Genomic DNA, 26,016 nt, shown 5'->3' with positions numbered 1-26,016 from the left:
AATACTAAACAGTCCTCCAAAGTAGTACGTCCAGTCAACGATTTAACAATTGCAAATTTCAGGGAAAGCCTACAACAGTTAGACTGGGATGAGGTGTACCGTGAACCTGATGCCAATTTAAAATATAATTTATTTCATGACATTTTTGTAAATGCATTTGAAAACTGCTTCCCCAAGAAAATAGTTAAATATACTCGTAAGAAACCTTGTAACAAACCATGGCTTACTAAGGGTATAAAAATATCTTGTAACCGGAAAAGGGAAATGTATCTGACAGCAAGAAAGAGTAGTGACCCAGAAACTATCAAAAATTATAAAAACTACTGTGTTATATTAAGAAAAGTTATTAAAAAATCCAGGAGTATGTGTATCATGTCTGAAATCAGCAACTCTGATAATAAAATTAGAACAATTTGGAATATTATTAAAAGAGAAACAGGTCAACCAAGAGCAGAGGAAGACAGTATTACCATCAAATTGAATGAAAACTTTACGAACAAAAAGTCAGAAGTTGAAAATATTTTTAATAATCATTTTCTAAATGTTGTGGATATAGTAGGATCCAGGTGTTCATTAGAAGATGCTAGGCTCTTAATGGAAGAGGCCATACCTATGCAATTTGATACAATTGAAATCTTACCCACTTCTCCCTCTGAAATTAGGAAAATAATAAACTTGCTTAAAAGCAAAAACTCACATGGAATTGATGGCATTTCCAGCAAAATACTAAAAGCTTGTTCTCAACAGATAAGTAAGATTCTCAGCCACCTGTGTAATAGCTCTCTGGAACAGGGCATTTTCCCTGATAGACTGAAATATGCTATTGTTATACCTTTGCATAAAAAGGGGGATAGATCTGATGTCAACAATTACCGTCCAATCTCCCTTCTAACAGCTTTATCCAAAATTTTTGAGAAAGTAATGTATTCAAGAGTAGCTTCACATATCTGTAAAAATGAAGTACTAACAAAATGTCAGTTTGGTTTCCAGAAAGGTTTTTCAACAGAAAATGCCATATATGCTTTCACCAGTCAAATTTTGAATGATCTGAATAACCGAACACCACCCATTGGGATTTTTTGTGATCTCTCAAAGGCTTTTGATTGTGTAAATCATGAAATTCTTCTAGACAAGGTCAAGTATTGTGGCATGAGTGGGACAGTGCACAAATGGTTTAATTCGTACCTAACTGGAAGAGTGCAGAAAGTTGAAATAAGTAGTTCTCGTAACATGCAAAGATCAGCACATTCCTCAAACTGGGGAACTATCAAGAATGGGGTTCCACAAGGGTCAGTCTTGGGTCCTTTGTTGTTCTTATTATATATTAATGACTTGCCATTCTATATTCATGAAGAGGCAAAGTTAGTTCTCTTTGCTGATGATACAAGTATAGTAATCACACCTGACAAACAAGAATTAACTGATGAAATTGTCAATACTGTCTTTCAGAAAATTACTAAGTGGTTCCTTGTAAACGGACTCTCACTGAATTTTGATAAGACACAGTACATACAGTTCCGTACAGTGAATGGTATGACGCCATTAATAAATATAGACCTTAATCAGAAGCATATAGCTAAGGTAGAATATTCCAAATTTTTAGGTGTGTCCATTGATGAGAGATTAAATTGGAAGAAACACATTGATGATCTGCTGAAACGTTTGAGTTCAGCTACTTATGCAATAAGGGTCATTGAAAATTTTGGTGATAAACATTTTAGTAAATTAGCTTACTACGCCTATTTTCACTCATTGCTTTCATATGGCATCATATTTTGGGGTAATTCATCACTGAGGAATAAAGTATTTATTGCACAAAAGCGTGTAATCAGAATAATAGCTGGAGTCCACCCAAGATCATCCTGCAGACATTTATTTAAGGATCTAGGGATATTCACAGTAGCTTCTCAGTATATATACTCTCTTATGAAATTTGTTATTAACAACCAAATCCAATTCAAAAGTAATAGCAGTGTGCATAACTACAATACTAGGAGAAAGGATGATCTTCACTATTCAAGATTAAATCTAACTTTGGCACAGAAAGGGGTGAATTATACTGGCACTAAAGTCTTTGGTCACTTACCAAATAGTATCAAAAGTCTGACAGATAACCAACAAGTATTTAAGAAGAAATTAAAAGAATTTCTGAATGACAACTCCTTCTACTCCATGGAGGAATTTTTAGATATAAATTAAGAAAAAAAATATTTTTTAAAAAAATAAAAAAAATAAAAATAAAAAATAAAGAAAAACAAAAAAAACACAATAAAATAAAGTTGTTATATTAACTTAAGTATGTTGTTAAATTAACCTAATTATGTCATGTATTGGAAAATTCGACTCGTTCCACATCATTACGAAATATCGTATTCATGATCCATGGAACTAGTATTAATCTAATCTAATTTAATCTAATCTAGTGTGGAGGGACTATGGCTGGAGAAGGTTGCCAGGTGCAGTGTCATGAGGCTGTGGTGGAGGGAGGGGGTGGGGAGCAGAAAAGGAGAGGAACAGAGAAGGGGAAAAAACTGGTGGGCGTGTTGGCAAGGGAAGATTTCAGCAGAAGAGGATATGTTGTAAGGATAACTCTCACCTGCACAGTTCAGAAAAGCTGGTGGTGGAGGGGAGGATCCAGATGGCCCGTGTTATGAAGCAGCCACTGAAATAAACCATGTTATTTTCAGCTGCATGTTGGGCCACAGGGTGGTCCACTTTCCTCTTGGCCACAGTTTGGCAGTTGTTATTCAGCCTGGTGGACAGCTGGTTGGCAGTCATACCAATATGGTATATGACATGGTTGCTTGCACAGGCAGCCCAGCCTCTATTAGGGTAGGATAAACCTGTGACAGGACTGGAATAGGAAATGCTCGGTGGGTGGGTTGGGCAGGTATTGTATCTGGGTCTTCCACAGGGATATGTTCCCTATGATAAGGCAATCCCAGAACACTGTTGTTAACCACACCACCAAAATCTTTAGTATCACAGAAGTTTCAGTCCTATCCAAAGGCCTCACTTTGAGCGCTACAGCCATATTTAACCATGTTGGACAGTTTGTCAAAGACTTAGTCTTGCCCTCCTGACCACTGCAGTGGAAACACTTCTTTGCTACCAATCCTTCCAAGCAAAGCCAACCTCATGCTAACTTTGAACCCTGCCTCTCCCAATCACAGCACCAAAACAACACAAAGTGAGCTCCATAATCAGGGAATTGCAGGGCAAGCTGGAATTCCAATACCACTCATCAGTGATGCAAATGACTGTAAACAGAAAAAGTTGTTTACAAACTATAGAGCAATGGAAGAATGTCATTTGGTCAGATGAGTCTTGTTTCACATAGTTTACAATTCTTACATCCCAAGAGTGAAACCTGGCAGGGCTTTGGTGATGATTTGGACAGTCATATAGTAGTATCGCATGGTCCTCATGGTTACTCTGTTAGACTGCATTACCACCAAGGATTATGTGATCAGTTTGTTTCATCAGGTCAATGTTTGTCCACCAATGGCGATTCTGTGTTCCAAGATGACAGGGCCCCTGTTCACACAGCTCACATTGCCCAGGACTGGTTTTGTGAGCATGAGGATAAATTGCATCTCTCCTGGTCATTACAGTCACGAGATCTCAATATTACGGAGCCTTTGTGATCTACTTTGGAGAGAACAGTGGACGTCACTATCCACCTCCAGCATCATTGCCTGAACTTGCTACTATTTTGCATGAAGGATGGTGTAAGATTTCCTTAAAAACCACGTACAACCTAAGTTGATTCATTCTGAGATGACTAGATGCCGTTTTGACTGCTATCGGTTTTCCTACACCATATTAGGCATGGTAATATGTTGTGTTTTTGAACTTTCCGTATTCCCCCCCCCCCCCCCCCCACATGTATTGTAGGAGCTACTGCTTGTAGTGTTGTTTGCGAGGTGATTGGCACTGGGTGCCAGGTATCACTGGTAGAGACTCCAACTCCACCTTTTGCTCTTTGTCCACTTTTTTGTGCAGTTTATAGGCCTGGAGGGCAGCAATGTGGAAAAATTTAAAATGAGTCTCTTGCAGGTATACAAAGCAATTTATTCCATACTAGGAAGGTCAGTTGTTTCACTTGATGCCATTTACATTTCACTGAATATCAGGAGCCATTTACCACTAAGATTTTCATTTCTCCCCAGAAAGCTGGATGGTCATGAAAACAGTTAACTTCTTCTTTTCTTCTTCTTCTTCTTCAAGGGCCACACATGCAACACCAGTTTCAAGAGCCACCATGTCACACACCTCTCTCACGATGCTTGACCACTGCTCCCTAATGCTGTGTGACCACACTTTTAACACGTAAAACATTTCACTGTATTTTTGATGTACAGATGTACCTTAATTTGTAGGAAATCTGCATTAATATATTCAGACTACAATGGAGAACTGAATGTCAGATTAAAGGACTGTTTTTTAATTTCTCCATTTATACTCCTCATAACATTTGTCATTTCAGTTATTACTTCCTCCTCCAGCTCTTTCAAAAATATTCACATCCAAATGTCATTACAAGCTGTAGCACTCTTACCACAATACAAGGTATTGGACAGTTCTGCTGTTATCAGATAATCACAGAATTTTTTACTTTTAAGGAGATTGTTAACCCAACAGTGTAACCTAGTCAATAAGGACCAAAAAAGATTGATTACGGGGAAAGAAAAAACATATAGTTGTAAATATTTGCCCAGTGTTAGAAGTGAGTGGCCTCAACAACATACTGACCAGTGGGGTACGAGTGTTGCGGTGAGGGCAAGTTTAAAAGTAACTTTTTTGTTCTTCTCTAGCAACTCAAAATCAATGGCTTTTTTCCTACAAAAAAGGTCCTACTCATTTTTTCTCTGAGACTAATAGTTTCCAAGTTCAGAGAACGGATAAATCACAGATTATTAAAAAATATTGTTCAAAAGATATAAAAGTAACATTTATCTTTAAATCATGTAGGTTCAAAAACAACCACATCTAAGTGCAGCAGAACTGTATTAAGGGATAAATTATGTTCTGGGGATGTAAAAGTGCAGAGGAGGGAGACAAGTGCCATAGAAGCATGAGGAAGGTTGTGAATCCCTAGTGACACAGGGCACAGACATGCCCGGGGAGCATTTATTTTCCACAAAAGGCATTAACACTACATGGAATGCAGACTTAGTTACTAACAGGACTAACGCAAGTAATGCATATGGACAGAATCCAGAAAATTACTGCACATTTTTTTACACTGCTCGAGGAAAAATTGGTTCTTAGTCATCCTGTGTGGCAGTTGTGTTCTTCCATGAAAGGCCACTCCCCCACCTCTCACACTGAAGAGCCTTTTCCAAGGGTAATATCCTGTAAATGTGTATTTGACATCAATTTCATTGTCTCAACTATCACTGTCTGTAATACTTTACACAGTATGCAGAATACTTCACACAGTATGCAGAATATCAAATGCATTGCCCCAGCCTCAGCTCCCTCAACATCTGAAGAGACCCAGAGGCTTAAGATGCATACCTCTACAACTGAGGTAAGTCACCTAGGTCTTACAGAACATCATATATTTGAACGTAAGACAAGTAATGCATTACAGACTACTTAAACATGATCAGTCCCATTCTATCAGACATATTTCCTTGCCCCCGCCCCCCCCCCCCCACTCTCTTGGATACACTGTGGATGCATGGTAAGTGGCTCCACTCAGGGCAGCTCACTCTACAAGTGCTAGCAATTCCTGAATGGATTTATGTAACCTATCAGTAACACAGTTAACTTCACCAACACATGACCACAACACAACTATATGGTTTTACGACATGCTGTCAATGACTGAGAGCAGCAAGGTGTCACATTTAACAATCCAGTCCCTTTGAAGAAATACTGCATTGGTCACTGACAACATCACACTTACAAATTAAACATTTCTAGTCATTGTTTACAGGAACACGTTTTATACAATACCACACTTAACACCAGCAAAAAGTATTCATTTAATAAACTGAAAATAACTCCACTATATAAACATGAACTCAGTGAAGTTATTTTGTCTGTTCACGTAAGAGAACTGGACAGGAAATGCTGGGGAGGTACTGTCATCTGTGAACTGAAAATCAAGCAGCCCTTGTAGTGAGGGAAGTCACATTTCCCAGAAGGACACTACAGCTTCTGTAGGTGATGACTATGAATCAGTTTCCCCTCTAGCAGTGTAAAACAGTATGCAGAGGTTTACACAGATTCTGTCCACATGTGTTACTTTTGTTAGCATTATTAGTTTATATCTGTGTTACGTGTAGTGATAATGCATTTTGTGAGAAATAAACAACCCCTTGGCATGTCTACACACTACATCACCAGTATTTTGTATGCACACTGCAAAAGGGTCACTACAACTTTCTGATACACCATGTAGTTGCTTCTTGTGACCTAGTGGGGTAGAAAGAGTGGGGAATCACCTGCTCTATCTCCAGTTTCCAGACCTATGAAAGAGGAAGTGCATGAACACCATATGGCGATATGGCGACCTACCTCCCCTCATGTTTCTACTCCTCACAACCCCCCCCCCCCCCCCAAAATCACCCTGTATCACCCCAGGAACACAATTTTCCCTTAATATGGCTCCACTGCTACACACATTTAATTTGTAATCAACTTTAAAAACAAACAATTTTATATTGTTACAACACAATTTTTAATAATCTGCAATTATTCCATCTGCAATGAGGAAGCTATTAGTCTCAGAGAAGAAACGAATAGGACCTTTTTTTCACAACATTAATGTAGTCTAATTTGGTACTGGGAAACATTTGTGTTAGGAGCCACAGTTTTCGAATTATTCGAGAAAAACATTAAAAAAAAGTCATATTTAAATGTCCCTGCCCCACCACCCCAATGCTCACACCTCACCCAATAGGATTGTTGAAGATACTCCTCTCCTAGCACTGCATAAAAATTTGTGACAATATAGCCCCCCCCCCCCCTGCTTTTTTTCCCTTTGTTAACTGGAGTAGTATGTAGACGTTTCCACTAGGAGAAGGTTATTACAGAGGCATTTCACTTATATAAGTGCCCCAGCCAGCCCCTGTAAACCCTTCTTTGCTACTGGAAAGGACAAGAATATATTAGCAGATTGAAATTTTCCGATTACTTGTTTCTACTCTTTACTTAGAACACACGTTTATGGGTTACCCTCCATCATTTTCTTTATTGGTTACTGGGCATTAACACTGCAAAATGAGCTCCCAAGAAGGACAAGAGAGTAATCATTGATCATCAGGAGCCATCTGAGTCCCACAAAAAGTTAGAGATATTAAGTACAGCTACAAAGAGAACCATATACCTACTGGGGTGTGGCATGTGCCCCACGTTCAGCTCAGTAAAAGCTGTTCTTTGAGTGAGTTTCGGAAGTGCTTCAAAGACTGTAAGAAGTGCTGGCAATAGCATATTATTTCTGTGAGGGATTGCTATGAAGGGGACAAAGTTGATGATGATAAATAAAGACTCTTTAAGAAAAACAAAAATTCCTGTTACTTTTTGATCATAACTCATAGCTACAGACATGCATGAGCTTTAAATTCAAGGGGAGCAGGGAGTGAAAGAATAAACTGTATGAAACTGAAAACGTTACTTTATTGAGAAATAACCAGTGATGCCTACCGGCTGAGGATGACACAGTGGTCGGCAAGTACTGTCGCCCCTTCTGAGGCCTATTTGGATGGAGTTTAGAGATTTAGTACATTTGCAAAAAATAAATTGCTTCTGGGTTAATTCAATAATGTGTTACTCCACCCCATGCACTGTAACATTATTGGATCCCTACTTGTGCAGTCAGCAAGGTCGTCAGACTTGCCCCACTCTTCAGCAATACCACTCCTGAGGTCAACCACTGTGTGAGAAGGCGTCGTGCATCAATGCACTGCAACTTTCAACTGATACCAAATATGATCCATTAGGTTCTTGTTAGCAGATACCACAGATCATTCCTTTCACATGATTCCTGCCTCCTGCAAAAAAGTGTTAATGAGGTGGGCACAGACTGCTCATGCACTGTAGTCTTTAAAGATGAACCCATTGCCAAAATATTGACTTTATGGCTTGACAGTGGGCTGAAGGATCCTGCCTCATTACTCCACTGCCCTCCAATTACCCCCAATGGTGATGACAAGCATCGAGTCTCCATGTGCAATACAGGCTTGAAACAAGACTGACTCATCTTCCTGCTGAACCCACATGCCTCACACACACATTGTTACCCGGACACCTCCACACTTTTCTACAACACTCAATCAACAGATGTGATAAATCCTGCACTCATAAATGAAGAGTACTAGACACTACTGATCCACGTTCTATTCAATGTGTTGTTTCTCCCACTTTTTTTGTGCACCATGGTGCTCAGGAGTTTGTAGTGTGGTTCGTGACAGATGCCTGGAAGCAAAATTGATCATATGGAGATGGCTGCATACTGTCTGCATTGGCACAGCCCTACCAACTGCCTTCAAAAGGCAGTGCACAGATCTATTGTATTCTTTTCAAGGTACCTAGAAGCCATAATTTGGTGGTAGTTATCATTAGCTGATGTTGCTGGTTCCACACAACCACTATTAGGCAGATCTTCAATGTTTTGCATCTCTCCATAGTGAGTGAATGTTCAAAAGATGTCAATGTTCTATGCCAATTCAGCACAAAACTTCCCATGTTGATAATCTTTCTTGCTGTAAAGTCACAATGTGAACACAGCCTAAAATTGAAATGATCCTTCCAGGCTAGTTGGTTGACTAAACAGTATGTACAAGTGACACTGGAGACACAGCAAACACTACTGAATTGCACTAGAAATGCAGGCTTACTTTTACCTCCGCAACACATGTGGCAGAATGCAGCAACTATCTGTGATCAAAAGAGTATTAAGACAGAGGTTTCTGATTAAAAAACACAAACTATGCAAGTAATAAGAGTCAAACAATGGAAAATCCAGGATGTAATTTAAGAATATTGTGACAGTCTTCTTGCTGTGCCTATCTGCAACTCAGCATCTCCACTATATAGTGAGTAGCAACTTTTCGTAATACTGTTACAACTAATGAGAGTGTTACATAACTTTTTTCTTATACTCCAAAAGCAACTTTATGGTGTCAGGCAGGAGGTACCTCATGTACCACTATTATTTCCCTCTTCCCTGTTCAACTTGTGAATGGTGTGCAGGAAGAATGAATGCCAGCAAGCCTCCAAATGAAGTGAAATTCCTCTAATTTTATAATCAGTGTCATTTTCAGAAATAAGTCAATATGAAAGAATGGTGGATTCAATAAAATGGATCAGATGCTTAGACAACACAACAGAAACACAAGGAAGGCAGATTTTGGTTTCATGTCTTTAGAGGAGCAAAACCTCATATTGGGGAATGATGGGGAAAAAAATCTGCTGTGCCCTTTTCAAAGGGCCATCCTGGCACTGCCTGAAGATATTAGGGGAAATTATGGAAAAAGTAGATCTGTATGATCAGACAGGAATCTGACATACCAACCTCCCAAATACAAGTTCATTGTCTGAACCTTTGTGGCACCTCATTTGGTGGTAGAAATATGAGCAAATTTTTTAATTACATGTTGTGATGCAAGAAAATACAAAAGTGCTTACGGTATCTTCACAACTGTGTTAGAAATGTAGGCTATTAAGAAAATATGCTGTTCCAAGGCTTCAGAACATTATAGATTGTAGTTGTATTAACTTACCTCTTCCATTTCAATAACAGGTCTCTTCAGTGTTATCTTTTTTGCTTTAGTAGGTTCTGAACAAACATCCTTCTTTGCATTTTGTTCTTCATTTTGGCTTTTCTCTATTTTTACATCAGCTTTCTTGTCAGTTGATTTACTTTTAATGATTATTTTGTCAAGGAAATTATCACCTCCATTACTTGCTTTACTGCTTCCAGATGTGGAGGTGCTGGTGTTCAACTTGATCTTTTTACTCTGAGTAAGATCTGGAGGTGGTTTTAAACGATCCTTTCCTGTATGGTCAGAGTGCTGTTTCTGACGATTTGAATATGGCATTGTTGATGATGACGACGATAATGACAACGATGATGATGATGGACTATTGTTTGTAACAGATGTGCTGTATTGGAAAAGAAAATATATTGAAAACATCTGTACAGTACTTACAAAATACAGTTGTTAAGAGTATTTAAAATATTTCAGCAGTAAGTAAATATGAGTCGGCTAGCTGCTTTTTCAAAGTGCTTAATGAAACATGAAACTGCAAAAATCAACTTAACCTCAGACTAATCCAGTAACCAAGCAGTTCAGTACCCAAATCATGACCTCAGACCTCACACTTGTAAATGAGTGACATACAAGAAAGCAATGATTCTACTCAGTAACTTAACATGATACCAAGAAATTAGAAATCTTTAAATTGTGTCAAATGTACAGATAATGAGCTACACATCTCACAAGTAAATTTTTTTGCTTTATTTTAGGAATAGCACGAAGAACAAGCTATAACAGTTTAAAAACGTTAAGCAAAGAGATAAAGTTGCCCGGTACCTTTGCTTTGTCTTTTCCTGTTCTTGCTTTTCACGCATTTTTGTTAATTCCTTTCCTCTTCGAGAAAGTTTGTATTGCCTCTGTGGCAGAGGAACACACAGTCTATGAAAAACATCAAGAAGCTTACGCTTTGATATTCCGTAGTCCATCCGCACTCCCCTCTACAAAAGAACACACAAATGAATACAAATTTCAATTTTGTTGATGGTGATGCTTCAAATTACAACTGCAAAGGACTTCCTCTCAAATACTACTACCCTTCATACTAAAATCAGGCACTCACCTACAGTGCATAGAAATATGTACTGGGCATGGAGGGGGTGATGACTGCAACAGGCGGGAGGAGAGGGATGATTGGAGAAAAAGTCAGATTTGAGGAAGTTTCATCAAGGAGAAGTACCTTATGCTAAAGACAGGAAAAATTGTTATATACATTTTAAATGAATTTTGAAACTAATTTTGGGACCCAATTTACACAAATAAATTGTGTGTGATGTCAGTCTCACTCTGATTAACACAAAACCTAATTGTTTCTGTTTCAATTCATCCACTTAACACTACAAAACTACTTATTAACTCTAGTAGTTGTATGTTGGCACACACCCAATAAGGTTTTTGCAGCTATTTGTACCATATTTAATTCTTTATCATCTTCAAGTACTTTCATCAACATTAATGGCAGGTATCTGGGCTACACAAATGTCAGGTGTTCAGGTGTACTCTCATGTTGAGACACATTTTCAGTAGCTCACTCACCTTTCTATAAGCACTTAGTTTTCTAACTATACTGCCAGCAACGAACCTCAAATGGTTTTTCTGAGACAGTATCTTAGCAGTGTATGACATGCTGTTTCTGCTGTTCTTTCAATAAAACAGTGTGTTGGGTCATCAGTTTCTGAAAGAGTGTTTCTGCCCCTGACATTAAAACTGTAATTTTTATCAAATTTTTCATTATGTGGTCCAATAAATCTGTAACTTGGTCTTTCTACAGTTCATTTTAGAAATGTATTCAATACAGAGTTGTGTGGATTAGTCTCTAAATTTCTGGGGCTGTATTATAAAACTTTCAGCAGAAGTCTTAGTATCAACTGACTTAATAAATGGCACTGCAAGATTAAGAATTGGTAGATTATTGTACTTAAAATCCCATTTATTAGTAGCAAATGAGGTACATGACAAACTAGGCACGTGATTCGGCACCAAACAGATAAACTGAATGAATACTGTGAGAATAAATGCCGACAGCAGTATATGGAAAATTGATGTGTGAAGAAATAAAACAGGTTTGTTATGTGATTCAACACCAGTTGTAAACTTGTAGTTCTGGAGGAGCACATCAAAGTAATTCATAAAAATTCCCATCGAGACAAGACAAGTAGCACATATTCGAGAGTCCAGTTATATTATCAAGGATTCAAGAATTTTACAATGGTTATGCTGACACTACACACAAAATAAAGAAAATAAAGAAATTCAATAATTTACACACTTGGTATGACACTGTATTAATCAATGTGAAACAGATCAGATCTGTCAGTTTTTATTTTGAGTGGAAAATACTAACAACATGAAGCAAACATTACTGTATATCTTGCACTGACACGTTTATTTTTGTTTGACACTGTGCTGTGCAGTTGCACATACCTTCTCTTCTAATAACACATTCACTTGCATGTGTAATTGTATCCCACCTTTAGCTTCAACTGACAGCTTCAAATGCTAAACTGAATACAACAATTAAACAAGTCTAATGTAAAGTAGTTGTCTTGTATGTTTATGCTTGTCCACTACCGCCCCCTAGCTATGGGAAACATTTCAAGAATGCTAACAAGGGAACCTCCCCATCACACCCCCCTCAGATTTAGTTATAAGTTGGCACAGTGGATAGGCCTTGAAAAATTGAACACAGATCAATTGAGAAAACAGGAAGAAGTTGTGTGGAACTGTGAAAAAATAAGCAAAATATACAAACTGAGTAGTTCATGGCAACATAGGCAACATCAAGGACACTGGGACCGCAGGAGCGCCGTGGTCTCGTGGTAACGTGAGCAGCTGCGGAACGAAAGGTCCTTGGTTCAAATCTTCCATCGGGTAAAAACTTTAATTTTTTATTTTCAGTTTATGTGACAAACTCTTATGTTTTCATCACTTTTTTGGGAGTGATTATCACATCCACAAGAAAACCTAAATCGGGCAAGGTAGAAGAATCTTTTTACCCATTCGCCAAATGTACAAGTTAGGTGGGTCGACAACATATTCCTGTCATGTGACGCACATGCCGTCACCAGTGTCGTATAGAATATATCAGATGTGTTTTCCTGTGGAGGAATCGGTTGACCTATGACCTTGCGATCAAATGTTTTCGGTTCCGATTGGAGAGGCACGTCCTTTCGTCTACTAATCGCACGGTTTTGCGATGCGGTCGCAAAACACAGACACAGACACTAAACTTATTACAGTGAACAGAGACGTCAATGAACGAACGGACAGATAATAACTATGCAAAAATAAAGAAAGTAAAATTTTCACTCGTGGGAAGACCTCTCCTTTTGCAGCTGCTCACGCTACCACGGGACCACGGCGCTCCTGAGCTCACGTTCTCCTTGATGTTGCCTATGTGGCCCATGGAGTACTCAGTTTGTATATTTTGCTTATTTTTTCACAGTTCCACACAACTTCTTCCTGTTTTCTCAATCAATCTGTGTTCAGTTTATCAAGGCCTATCCACTGTGCCAAGTTATAGCTAAATCTGCGGGGGGTGCGATGGGGAGGTTCCCTTGTAAGTCATATTCTTTCGAGACAAAATCAGTAGTATTACAACTGTCATTAGATATGAGCAATGTGTCGCTGTGGTATGACATTGGGCTCGCATAAGGGAATGGTGATTCAGTTCTTTGTCTAGTCATCCAGATGTTTTCAGCAATTTTTCTAATCTGATTAAGGCTGAGGCTTCTTTGAAAAGTGCACGGGTGGTTTCCCCCCTATCCTTCACCAATCTGATCCTGAGCTCAACGTCTTATGACATCACCAACAGAATGTTGAACTCTAATTTTTCTTCCTTCTGTATCTGTAGAGTATTATTACAACTGATGCCCAGTAAACAAAGATTCACTGGGTGCCTAAGATTAACAGGCCCTGTATAAGATAATGTGTAAGTTGGCCATCCAGATGAGGGTAAAGGCTGCAGTTAATATCACCTGACTGTGATTTATTAGTAGCTGTCTAGTTGAAATAGCAAAAATGTATCATAAAACCATGTATTTTAATCTGCAACAGCCCCCCCCCCCCCCATCATGAGCAACCAATTCTTTTAGAATACAGTAACTTGCATTCAAGATCCACAAAGACGTATCCATGAGTTACACATTTCTTCAATCACTTATTAGTATGAACAGCTAAAAGTTGGGGGACACGGAATGATGCACAGCCTACTTAGTGATGTACAATAAGGGTGCCATGTTATGAGTTAGCAACCTCTGTACTTATTTTGTGACAGCAGTTTAGTCACTTTATTGAGTGTTTCTGAATGTAAGTAAACGACTGCTAGCTTAATTTCCTGTTGCTGTCGACACTTATACAAACTTCCTAGAATATTAAAACTGTGTGCTGGACCAGACTCAAACTCGAGACTTTTGCCTTTCAGGAGCAAGTGCTCTACCGACTGAGCTACCCAAGTATGATTCAAAACACCTCCTCACAGCTTCAGTTCTGCCAGTACCTCATATCTCCTATCTTCCAAACTTCATGGGTGTGTGCCACAATCAAACCCTACCATCAGTTCTTATCAACTGAAATTGGGACTCATCTGACCAGGCCATGGTTTTCCAGTTGTCTGGGGTCCTACCAATATGGTCATGAGCCCGGAACATGGGCCCGTAAGAGGTGCTGCAGGTGATGATGTGTTGTAAGCAAAGGCACTCCCAGTGGTTGTCTGCTACCATACCACATTAATGCCAAATTTCACTGCACTGTTCTGACGGGTACATTCGTCATACATCCAACATTGATTTCTGCATCTCGTTCACATGGTGTTACTTGTCTGTTGGTACTGACCACTCTATGCAGATACCGCTGCTCTTGGTCATTAAGTGAAGGCCCTCGGCCAGTGTTGCCCATGGTGGAGGTAATGGTGAAATTTGGTATTCTCGGCACGCTCTTGACATTGTGGATCTTGGAATATTGAATTCTATGACAATTTCCAAAACTGAACGTCCCATGCGTCCACATTCAAAGTCTTATAATTCCCGTCTTGTGGTCATAATCACACCAAAAACCTTTCACATGAGTCACCTGAGTACAAATGACAGCTCCACCAATGCATTGCCCTTCTATACCTTGTTTACACGGTACTACTGCTATCTGTATACGTGCAAATCTCTATTCCATGACTTTTGTTACCTCAGTGTTTGTTACATTAATAAGTGAGACTAATTCTGGGACATTCACATTCTGTAGTTAACTAATATTATGTTTAAATTTTCTTTTGTGACTTAAAAGGATTTATATTCCCCGCCATAAAAAGTACAAATGATGCACTCATGGCTCTATAATGTACAACTTATTGCTGAAACTTCCTGGCAGATTAAGACTGTGTGCCAGACCAAGACTTGAACTCGGGGCCTTTGTCTTTTGCGGGCAAGTGCTCTACCATCTGAGCTACCCAAGCATGACTCACGACCCATCCTCACTGCTTTAATTCCACCAATACCTCATCTCCTACCTTCCAAACTTTGTTCTGGAAACTTATTGCTTATTGAACTAATAGATGGTACTTCGAAAATTCTGCATTTGCATGCCATATGTCTGCATTTGCATGCCATGTGTCTGTGCTGCCCAAGGGTGTTAATATGTGTTCATACAAGCACCCATTCATGGGCTTCATGTTACCAATAAATGGAATTTTTATGGATGACCATCCACCATGTCACCGGGCCACTATGGTTCGAGACTTGTTTGAAGACTATTCTGGAGAATTCGAGCGAATCATTTGTCCATTCACATTGCCTCACACAAATCCCATCAAACATTTATGGGACATAAGTGAGAGGTCAGTTTGTGCACATCATCATGCACTGGTAACACTTTCGCAATTATGGACAGCTATAGAGGCAGCATGGCTTAATATTTCTGCTTGGAACTTCCAACGACTTGTTGCTGCATTATGCTGGGCAAAATGAGCTCCAACACAATATTAGGAGATGTCCCATGACTTTTATCATCTCAGTGTATCTAGAATGGTTTGATTGGAAAATTAACTGAAATCTAAAACAAAGGGCAAAAAGTCTTAAAAGCTATGTATAGAATTAGAAAAGTAGATTGAACACAATGGTGGCAGCATATTCATTGCCAAAAAAGCTCAGTAATTTCTAATGAGATAAACAGAGAACAATTACAAAACAACCTGACTGGAAATAAGCACCAAAAGTAGGAGGGGGGGGGGGGAAGCTCGCAATGACAACAAAGCATATTAATTTCAACAAAAAATTGTCTCAAAAATAACATGGTTCCAAATTATCTGAAGACTGCCATCAAAACAAACACAACAACTGAAAAGAAAACACCGGAAAACACACGGAAACTCTGGAAGAAGTTTATAATGCAGAATTACAGTTGGGGATGTTGCTACATAGACTAGAGTACAATTCCATAACCGAAAAAGTCAGAAAGTACACCGAGTTCACCATACAGAAAACAAAAGCCACACAGAAGAATAAACTAGTCGACCTTATAAAACAAGTCACCTCCCAAACTGAACCAAAACAGCCAAAGGAAACACACATTCTACACACCTTTCCTCAACAACACCAATATAATATTCACTGCAGAAGAAGAGGCACTACTCAGCAGCAGTTTAAAACACAACATTACAGTTCCACTGGACCAAAAGAACCAAGAGAAGCTCATCACTAGTGTCCCACAGATTTCAACCATTGCCTTTAAGAAGCGAAATGACAGAATAGCAGCCTGCCACAAAATTAACAGAATTATTGAGAAGGAAATTGTAAAACCATTCCCAGCATACAAGAAAAAAGAAGAAGCGCTTACACATACTACTAAGACTAAATCAAACATGAATAATGCAATAATTGTAACAGCTGACAAGGGTAATACAACTGTTGTAATGAACAGAGCTACATACATAGAAAAAACTTTAAACCTCTTCCAAACCAACAACATAACAGAAATACATAAAGATCCAACAGCTCAAATACAAAAAGAGATTAAACACATTTTAAACACAAATTTCCTACACACCATCCAAGAAGCAAGAAACATTGTAACAATGAGTCCACAAGCACCTTGCCTTAGATCACAACCTAAGATACCCAAAAATGGGACCCCCATCAGGCCTACAGTGAACTGTGGAAACAGCCCAACATTCAAACTCAACAAAATGCTCTTCAAAATTCTCAAAAAAGCATATACATTCAATAATGAAAGAACACTAAAAAACATAGCAGAATTTACATAACATGCCAAAAACATGGAAGTACCTGATGGAGCCACACTTGCTTCATTTGACATACAAAACCTTTTTTCCTCTGGCCAATAGATGCCACACAACAAATAATCAATGCCTACCTACAAAAGCACAAAAAAATCCCTTCAACTCACATTACTGAACTAATGGCCTTGCTCGAATTCACACTTTCACACAACTACTTTAAATTTAACAATAAAATCTACAAACATTTCTGAATTGTTAGCTGAAATATTTATAAGTGATTTAGAAGACAAAATCCTGAATTCCAGTCACAACCTCCTCAAAAAATATCATCTACTACCACAGATATGCAGATGATACCATCATTTTAATCAAAGGCACAAAACATGACATCAATGAGTTGAACCAATTATTCAACAACTCCCATGAAAACGTAAAATTCACAGTTGAACACCAAACAGATGACAGTATAAATTTTTAGACCTTACCATTAGAATAAAGAATAACAGACATCAGTTTGAAATTTATTGGAAGCCTACCACAACACATACTACAATCCACAACTCTCTTGCCACCCCACAGCCCACAAAATTGCCGGTTTCCTGTCATGAGCAATAGAGCTATCCAACTACCACTCTCTGAAGACAAATGTGAACTAGAAATTGAAATAACAAAACAAAAAGCCATGGCAAATGGTTACAACAGCTCCATAGTAGACACCCTAAAACACTCAATAATGGCAAAGCAATCACGTCACAAGTAACAAAAAGAAAATCATCATCTTCCATACTATTCCCTTTTTAGGTAACATTTCATATCAGATTGCCAATGTCTTCAAATGAAAAGGCATAAGCATATCCTTTACCACAGACAACAAGATTGGACATAAGTTACCCCACTTCATCACACAGGTGTGTACAAAATTGAATCTTTGGACTGTGACTGCTTCTACATAGGCCAGACAGGCAGATCATTTGAGATTAGATTCAAAGAACACATGGCAGCACTAAAAAATACAAAATACCACACATCAGCAATAGCCACCCATCTGCATGAAACAAAACACCAAGTTAACAACACAAGTATGACTGACCTCATTTACAATTATATAATCACAACAGCTTGTATCCCCTGTTAGCTTGAAATTATATGTACATCAACTACTGGCACAAATTGTACATCCATCAGCATATTTTAATGCATTAACCAATGTATTACCCCAACCTTTAGGCAGTTATTACACGTAACAGTTGCAATCTTAAGACCACCTGCTTTGTAAAGTTTGCTCTCATACAATCACTCCTTCCACCATCTCCCTCCCTCTCACTTTCTCTTTCTCTTCCACTCCTTCCGCCTCCAGCCTAACTGTGAATCCCAACCAAAATTGTTATTTGTGTATAATTTTACCACTGTAGCCAACATAATTACTGCACTTAAAGTTTGTAACATGCCACCTGATTGTATAAACGAGTATAAAGTTTAATCTATACTAACTTGTCAAAATTGGATGTATATACCAACTGAAATATTTATTCCAAAGCAGGCATTTGACACCTCAAAATAAACATCCCCAAAATCCTTTAAAAAATTTCTTCTGTAACAATGTTGTTACAACGTATATTATTTGTAATTTGTGATAATGTTTTCTCTAGTGCTATACGATCCTTAAACCTAATAGTTTCCAGACGCCATATTTGATTACAAAATATGACACTATACATGTGATGTATTACAGCAGTGAAAGGAACCTGTGACCACTATAGGTACTCTATTTTACTTCGTTTACTTATTTTATTTTTACTGTTAGATACACGTTTAGTTTTTGTCAAAAGAAACCCAAAACCATGTTCTAAAATAGTGTTTTGTTTCTCCATTAGACAGGGCCACAAGTTCCTCCAAAAAATTGTAATCCCCCCCCCCCCCCCCCACACACACACACCATACTAATAAATGTAAATCCACCTGATGATGGAGGTTTAAACCTTTGAAACGCGTCGTGGAGATAAATAAACAATGACTGGTAACAGTAAACTTGTTGTTTCATTTAAACTTGGATAAATTATTGAAGTGGTGGAATGTTCAAGAGAAAGCATGGAAAATATCATTTGTAAATTCTCATTTTATGCCACAGTAAGGAACAGAATTTAAATTTTCCCACTACAGAATGAGGATGCGTGGGTTTAGAGGGACAAAGATATATGTAGTACTGTACAAAATTTCTTCCCGCTACCATGGGCAGTTGGTGTGCCAAATTACTTTTGAGGGAACATGTTAGATCTTATGGCAAAAATTAAGCCAAAGAATTGTTATTCAGCTAATGTACAAATGGGATTCAGTGACCACAAACTACATATACATCTACATGACTACTCTGGAATTCACACTTACGTGTCTGGAAGATGGTTTTTTGAATCACCTTCAGACTATTTACCTACTGTTCCACTCTTGAAATGTGCATGGGAAAAATGAACACCTCAAACTTTCCATGCAAGCTTGGATTTCTTTGATTTTATTATGATTATCTTTACTCCCTATGTAGGATGGGTACAACACAATATTTTCATACTCAGAGCAGAAAGCTGTAGTTTGAAATTTTGTGAAAAGATCTCACAATAACAAAAAGCTCGTTTTAATGATTGCTGTTCTAACTCTGTTGCCACATCTGTGACACTCTCTCCCCTATTTCATGATAATACAAAACGAGTTGCCTATCTCTGAACTTTTTTGATGTTTTACGTCAAACCTATCCAGTACAGATTCCATACCACATGGAAATACTCCAGAAGAGTGTAAGCAGTCTTTTTAGTACATCTGTTGCATCTTCTAAGAGTTCTGTCAATAAATCTCAGTCTTTGGTTCGCCTTTTTGCAACTTTTTCTATGGGATCATTCCAATTTAAGTTGTTTGAAACTGTAATACCTTAGTTTTTAGTTCAACTGACAGCCTTTAGATTTGCGTGATTTATTGTGTAAATGAAATTAAATAGATTTCTTTTGGTAGTCATCTGGATGACCTCACGCTTTTCATTATTTAGAGACAACTGCCTCTTTTTGCATCATATGGGTATCTTGTCTAAATCATTTTGCAATTGGTTTTGATCTTTTGATGACTTTACTAGATGGTCAATGACAGCATCATCTGCAAGCAATCTAAGAGGGCTGCTCAGATTGTCTTCTAAATGGTTTATATTGATAAGGAACGGCAAACAGCCTAAAATATTTCCTTGGGGAATTTCAGACTGTTTTATTATTTTACTCACTGACTTTCTATCAGTTACTATGAACTGAACAATGTTTTCTGAATCTGTGTTAACTATTTGTCAATAAATCATTTTCTTCACAGTAATTCATAAGGTTTGAACACAGTATATGTTACAAAATTCTACTTCAAATTGGAGTCAGCGATGTGAGTATTATTTAACAAATTACTTCTACTTCCTTTCTTGGATACTGCTGTGACCCATACTACTCCCCAGTCCTCAGATAAGAATCTTTCATCGAGCAAGCAGTTGTATGTGATTGCTATGTACGGAGCTCTTATATCGGTACACTATGAAATGAGCATAATTGGTATCCCATCTTTAGCAGAAGATCTGCCTTGATTAACTGATTTAAAGTGCTTTGCTACACTGAAGATATCTACTTCTAAGCTACTCATTCTGGAATATTTACTTCGTCATCTTTGGTGAAGGAATTTCGGAAAGCTCTGCTTTGGTTGAACTGCTATCAGCAACACTACCACCACTATTACACAGCGAAGGTATTGATTGTGTCTTGCCATTGGTGTCGTAACACACAGCCAAACTCTCTTTGGATTTTCTGTCAGATTTGAAGACAGAATTTCACTGTGGAAACTATTAAAAGCAGCATGCAATGAAGTCGGCCTTATAATTCAAAATTCCAATCTTGGAGATTACAAACTAAATATACAAAAACCTTCCTGCAATTAAATAAATATTTCTGTTTCCTTGGCACATCAGATTTGATTGTATAACCAAGAGGAAATGACTGAAAGGTTGAGTATACAAATAAATCTTATGCAGTAAGAAAACCAAGAAACCTTTATCTAAGAACATCACAATGAAAAATTACATTCTCATATTAACTTTCTATCTTTGTTAATGTAACAAATGACATTACTTTGATATAGTGTAATGGAAGACATTTTGTGCTACAACATTTTCTGAGACCAAAGAACTCCTCTGTAGGAATCAACACAGATCCTGCAAGCAGGAGTTGTGTGAAACATGCCTTGCTCTGTATGATAATGAGATCCATATGACTGTACCTGGTGAAACCAAGGTTCCAGCAGAAAGTCTGAATTTCAGTAAAGACTTTGCTACAGCTCCGCAGTGTCACCTACTAAGCAAAGCAACTGCTTACAAATCTCCAGACTGGGTATGGACTGAATTGAAGACATCCTGGAAACAGAACTTGGCAGATCGTTCTTAACAGTGATAAACTGCTAGAAATGAAATTAGTATCCAGTGTAGCTCAAGGAGGTGTGCTAGGCAGATAAAATCACTGTCTCACACACTATTCACAGACACTGCATTTAACTACTGGCGATTGACCTTCAACAAAAATGAACATAATCTAATGGTGTATGTAGATGAACTGACTCTGAAGGATCGGCAATGTTTATGCCAATTGCACATGACACTGTCATTGCACCATTCCGAAGTCAGTTGAGTACAGAAACTCCACCCAGTCACCTGTGCCCACTTCACTCCCTCCATGATCTCCATCACTCCCTGCAAATCTAAATGTGCATCACATGCAAACAAATGACCACAACCTCAATGTAACTAATGGTATTCATCCACATCATTTAAAAGTCAGTGCATGCAGAGAACCAGGGGGAGAAGACACAATGAATATTGGAAGACTGCCATCAATGCCTCAGCGAGACAGGGAATCCATACCTGCACCACAACCATCAGTATACAAGTAGCTACAAGTCAGTGACTCAAGGATACTACTCAGTCAGATGAACAAATGTCAATTTAACTGAGAAAGATAATTACTTTCAATTACTGCTGTTACCAGCTCGGCTACCTGTAAAATTTTAAACAAAAGAGTATAAATTTTACCATGGAACTATAAATCTTTGCGTTTCTAGTTTAAAAGGTCTACCAAGTATCCACCTCCTACAACTGCAGACACAACATACTTGAATATCATTTGACTGCAAAACCAGTAACCAGTCACAACCACAAATTATCTAGGACCATCTGACCAGAGCAATTTATGGTGGAATGTCCACACAAATCAACCTGTGAGAATGCAGAAATCATGGAGCTATCCTATATATTGTGCTGCCTCTTCCTTTTTGACAGGTACAGGAAGCGCCAGACTATTAAAAATCATGAAGCTTATGTCTAACATATCACCGTTCCAGAAACAATACCGCATAATTGACATTTTGTCAATTTACCAGTTTTTGGACAACTGGTATCCTTGACTTTGAGCACAACTGCTGTAACTGCAAAGATGACAAACTTTTAGTTCTTTACAAAGAAAATTACGCTGAAGCAATACTGAAAAAAATGTAATCCCATTTAACTGCAAAATAATAACATACAGCATAAATGGCTCACAGAGGTTATGACAACAATACTGCATAAATGCCAAAACATGCACAGCCACAGGATTTTATGACTGTTCATTATCTCGCCATGTTAAAAAGTAGTCATGGCTTCATTTCATGAAAATGGACAACTTACAAAATGAGAAATAAAAACGATCTTTCTACAGACAGATATATTGTTGCACAGCTGTGGTGAGTGCCTTCATTATGTAGTGAAACCAAGGTAAAACCATGTCCAGAAGTCGTGGGGTTGGGCAGCCACCCCTCATTACAAATGTTGGACGTCGTAGGCTGGGCAGACTGCTAAAACAGGACCGACGGAGAACTCTGGCAGAACTAACATCAGATGGTGGTGGTGGTTAGTGTTTAACGTCCCGTCGACAACGAGGTCATTAGAGACGGAGCGCAAGCTCGGGTTAGGGAAGGATTGGGAAGGAAATCGGCCATGCCCTTTCAAAGGAACCATCCCGGCATTTGCCTGAAACGATTTATGGAAATCACGGAAAACGTAAATCAGGATGGCCGGAGACGGGATTGAACCGTCGTCCTCCCGAATGCGAGTCCAGTGTGCTAACCACTGCGCCACCTCGCTCGGTAACTAACATCAGACTTATGCTGGACAGAGTACAAGTGAATCTGCACATGCAGTGCACTGAACACTTCTAACGATGGGCCCCATAGCCAGTGACCTCTTGCATGTGCCAATGCTAACACCACGACATACGAAACTATAATTGAAATGGGCACATGACCATCGGCACTGGAGATTGGCGCAGTTGCTGAGCACAGCGTGGTCTGATGAATCCCAATACTTTCTTCATCATGCCAATGGGAAAGTGTGATCCATTTTCTTCCAGGGTAACAGCTCCTTGACACTTGTACTGCAGGAGGCAGACAACCAAGCGGTAGCTCCATGCTCGGCGGAAAATTCACATAGGCATCCATCGGTCCAGTCGAGCTCACGCAAGGCATCATGATGGCCAAGGAGTATCATACATTTGTTGCAGATCACATACACCACTTCGTGACGTCATGTTTCCCGATGGCAGTGGCATTTTTAGCGAGGTAATGTGCCATGTCCCAAGGCCAGGAGTGTGATGGGAGTGGTTCGAGGAACATAGTCACAAATTCCAATTGAGGTGCTGATGGGGCAACTCGCCAGATCTGAACCCAATCAAACACATCTGGGATGCAATAGAACTTGGTGTCAGAGCTTATCGCCCCCTCCCCGGAAATTACGAGAATTAGGTGACGTGCGTGTGTGTGTGTGTGTGTGTGTGTGTGTGTGTGTGTGTGTGTGGTACGAACTCCTTCTAGTGACCTACCAAGGCCTTATTGCTTCCATGCCACAATGTGTCACTGCTGTAACCCATGTCATAGGTAGGTAGGTTGGTTTAAAGGTGGGGGAGGGACCAAACTGCGGGGCCATTGGTCCCTTGTTCCCAGTAAAATAATTAGACAAGGGAAAGAAGAAAAGAAAGGAGATGTACAGACGTACTGCACAATAACAGGAGAAAGGAAGAACCAGAAGAACGCCAGGAGGACAACCAACACTACTATGGGAGAAAAAAAAACACAGAGAGAAGCAAGAAAGAGGTGGAAGGGATAAAAACAAGAGGGCACATGACTGTGGCTGGCCGACCACAAGAATAGAAAGGAAAAGCCAGCCACTCTGTGACACATTAAAACATTCAGCCTAAAAGCATTAGAGTGGAGAACACAAAGGAACAATGGACATGCGCCAAAACTTGTATACAATGATAAAACCCACCGTCATCTATAAAATGTAAAACTAAATTAGCCAATGAGGTGTTGTCAGCTAAAATTAATGGCATTAAGTTCGGTAACTGAGGAGTCCATTGCAGGGCAGTCAAAAATGGACAGCTCACCAAGATATGGGCCACTGTTGGCTGGGTGCCGCACCAACAATGAGGTGGGTCATCACAGTGCAGGAGGTAGCCATGTGACACCCAAGTATGGCCAATGTGCAGCTGACAGAGAACCACAGAATCCCTGCGAGAGGCCTGTGTGGAGGTCTTCCACACATTCGCAGTCTCCTTCAAGGCACGCAGTTTGTTGTGTGTACCGAAGTTATGCCATTCCATCTCCCAAAGAGGCAAAACCTTGCGGCATACTACTGAATGCAGGTCAGTTGCAGAGGAGCCAATCTCCATAAGCTGTTTCTGCATAGCCTGTTTCGCCAGCCTGTCAGCAAGTTCATTGCCTGAGATTCCGACGTGACCTGGTGTCCAGACGAACACCACTCAATGACTGGACTGTTCCAGGGCATATATGGACTCCTGGATGGTCACTACCAAAGGATGACGAGGATAGCAGTGGTTAAATAGCTTGCAGGCTGCTCAAGGAGCCAGTACACAGGAGAAATGACTCGTCTGCGCATGAGCGAATGTGCTCAAGAGCACGAGATATGGCTGCCAGCACTGCAGTGAAAACACTGCAGCCATGTGGTAAAGAGTGCTGTTCTATATGTCCTCTATGAACATAGGCAAAGCCAACATGACCATCAGCCATCGAGCCATTGGTGTAAACCACTTAATGGTCTCGGTACATGTCGAGAATCGAGAGGAAGTGACAGCAGAGAGTCACATGGTTAACTGAGTGCTTAGGGCCATGTGAAAGGTCCAGGCGAAGCCGCGGCCTAGGTGTACACCATGGAGGTGTTTGTGAATGAACCTCAAGTATAGGTGGTAAAGGCAAAAACTCCAGTTCGGAGAGAAGGGATCGCACACGAACTGCAATTGTAAGCCCTGATCTGGGCCGCCGATGCGGGAGATGAACCGCCATGGGCGGAAAAAGGAGATGATTACTTGGATGTGCAGGAGAACTACGAATGTGTGCAACATAACTGGAGAGCAATTGTGCATGCCTAACCTACAATGGAGGGAGTCCTGCCTCCACCAGGACACTGGTCACCAGACTTGTCCTAAAAGCTTCTGTCGCTAGGCAAACGCTGCAGTGGTGCACTGGGTCGAGTAAACGCAATGCTGAGGGTGCCGTCGAACCATAAACCAGACTCCCATAGTCAAGGCGGGATTAAACAGGGGCTCTGTAGAGCTGCAGCAGCGTAGGGCGATCTGCACACCAGTTGGTGTTGCTCAGGCAGCGGAGGACATTGAGGTCCTGCCAGCAATTCCACTTAAGCAGATGGAGGTGAAGAAGCCAAGTCAATCAGGCGTCGAAAATCAATATGTCTCTACTACAGTGAGTGGATCATCATTAAAGTAAAGTTCTGGTTCAGGATGAACAGTACAACGCTGGCAGAAGTGCATAACACACTACTTTACAGTCGAAAAATGGAAACCATGGGCTACAACCCATGACTGTGCCTTGTGGATGGCTCCCTGTAGGTGCCGCTCAGTAACACTAGTACTGGTGGAGCAGTACGAAATGCAGAAGTCATCTGCATACAGA

General features: G+C 39.6%; 1 protein-coding gene across 1 annotated transcript in view; it reads right to left on the bottom strand.

Moving 5' to 3' along the window:
- The window catches only part of LOC126248285 (uncharacterized), a 59,605-nt gene that overhangs the window by 16,822 nt on the left and 16,767 nt on the right, over positions 1-26,016 (bottom strand). Inside the window, exons 2-3 of the mRNA XM_049949136.1 lie at positions 10,551-10,711; positions 9,738-10,119 (exon numbers count right to left, since the gene is read on the bottom strand). Coding sequence (XP_049805093.1) covers positions 9,738-10,119; positions 10,551-10,711 — 543 coding nt within the window. The remainder of the gene's footprint in view (positions 1-9,737; positions 10,120-10,550; positions 10,712-26,016) is intronic.

This window comes from Schistocerca nitens, chromosome 3 (assembly GCF_023898315.1).
Source record: "Schistocerca nitens isolate TAMUIC-IGC-003100 chromosome 3, iqSchNite1.1, whole genome shotgun sequence".
Lineage (NCBI taxonomy): Eukaryota > Metazoa > Arthropoda > Insecta > Orthoptera > Acrididae > Schistocerca > Schistocerca nitens.
The sequence above is the reverse complement of the archived record's forward strand: the minus strand, read 5'-3'. Positions and strand labels throughout refer to the sequence as shown.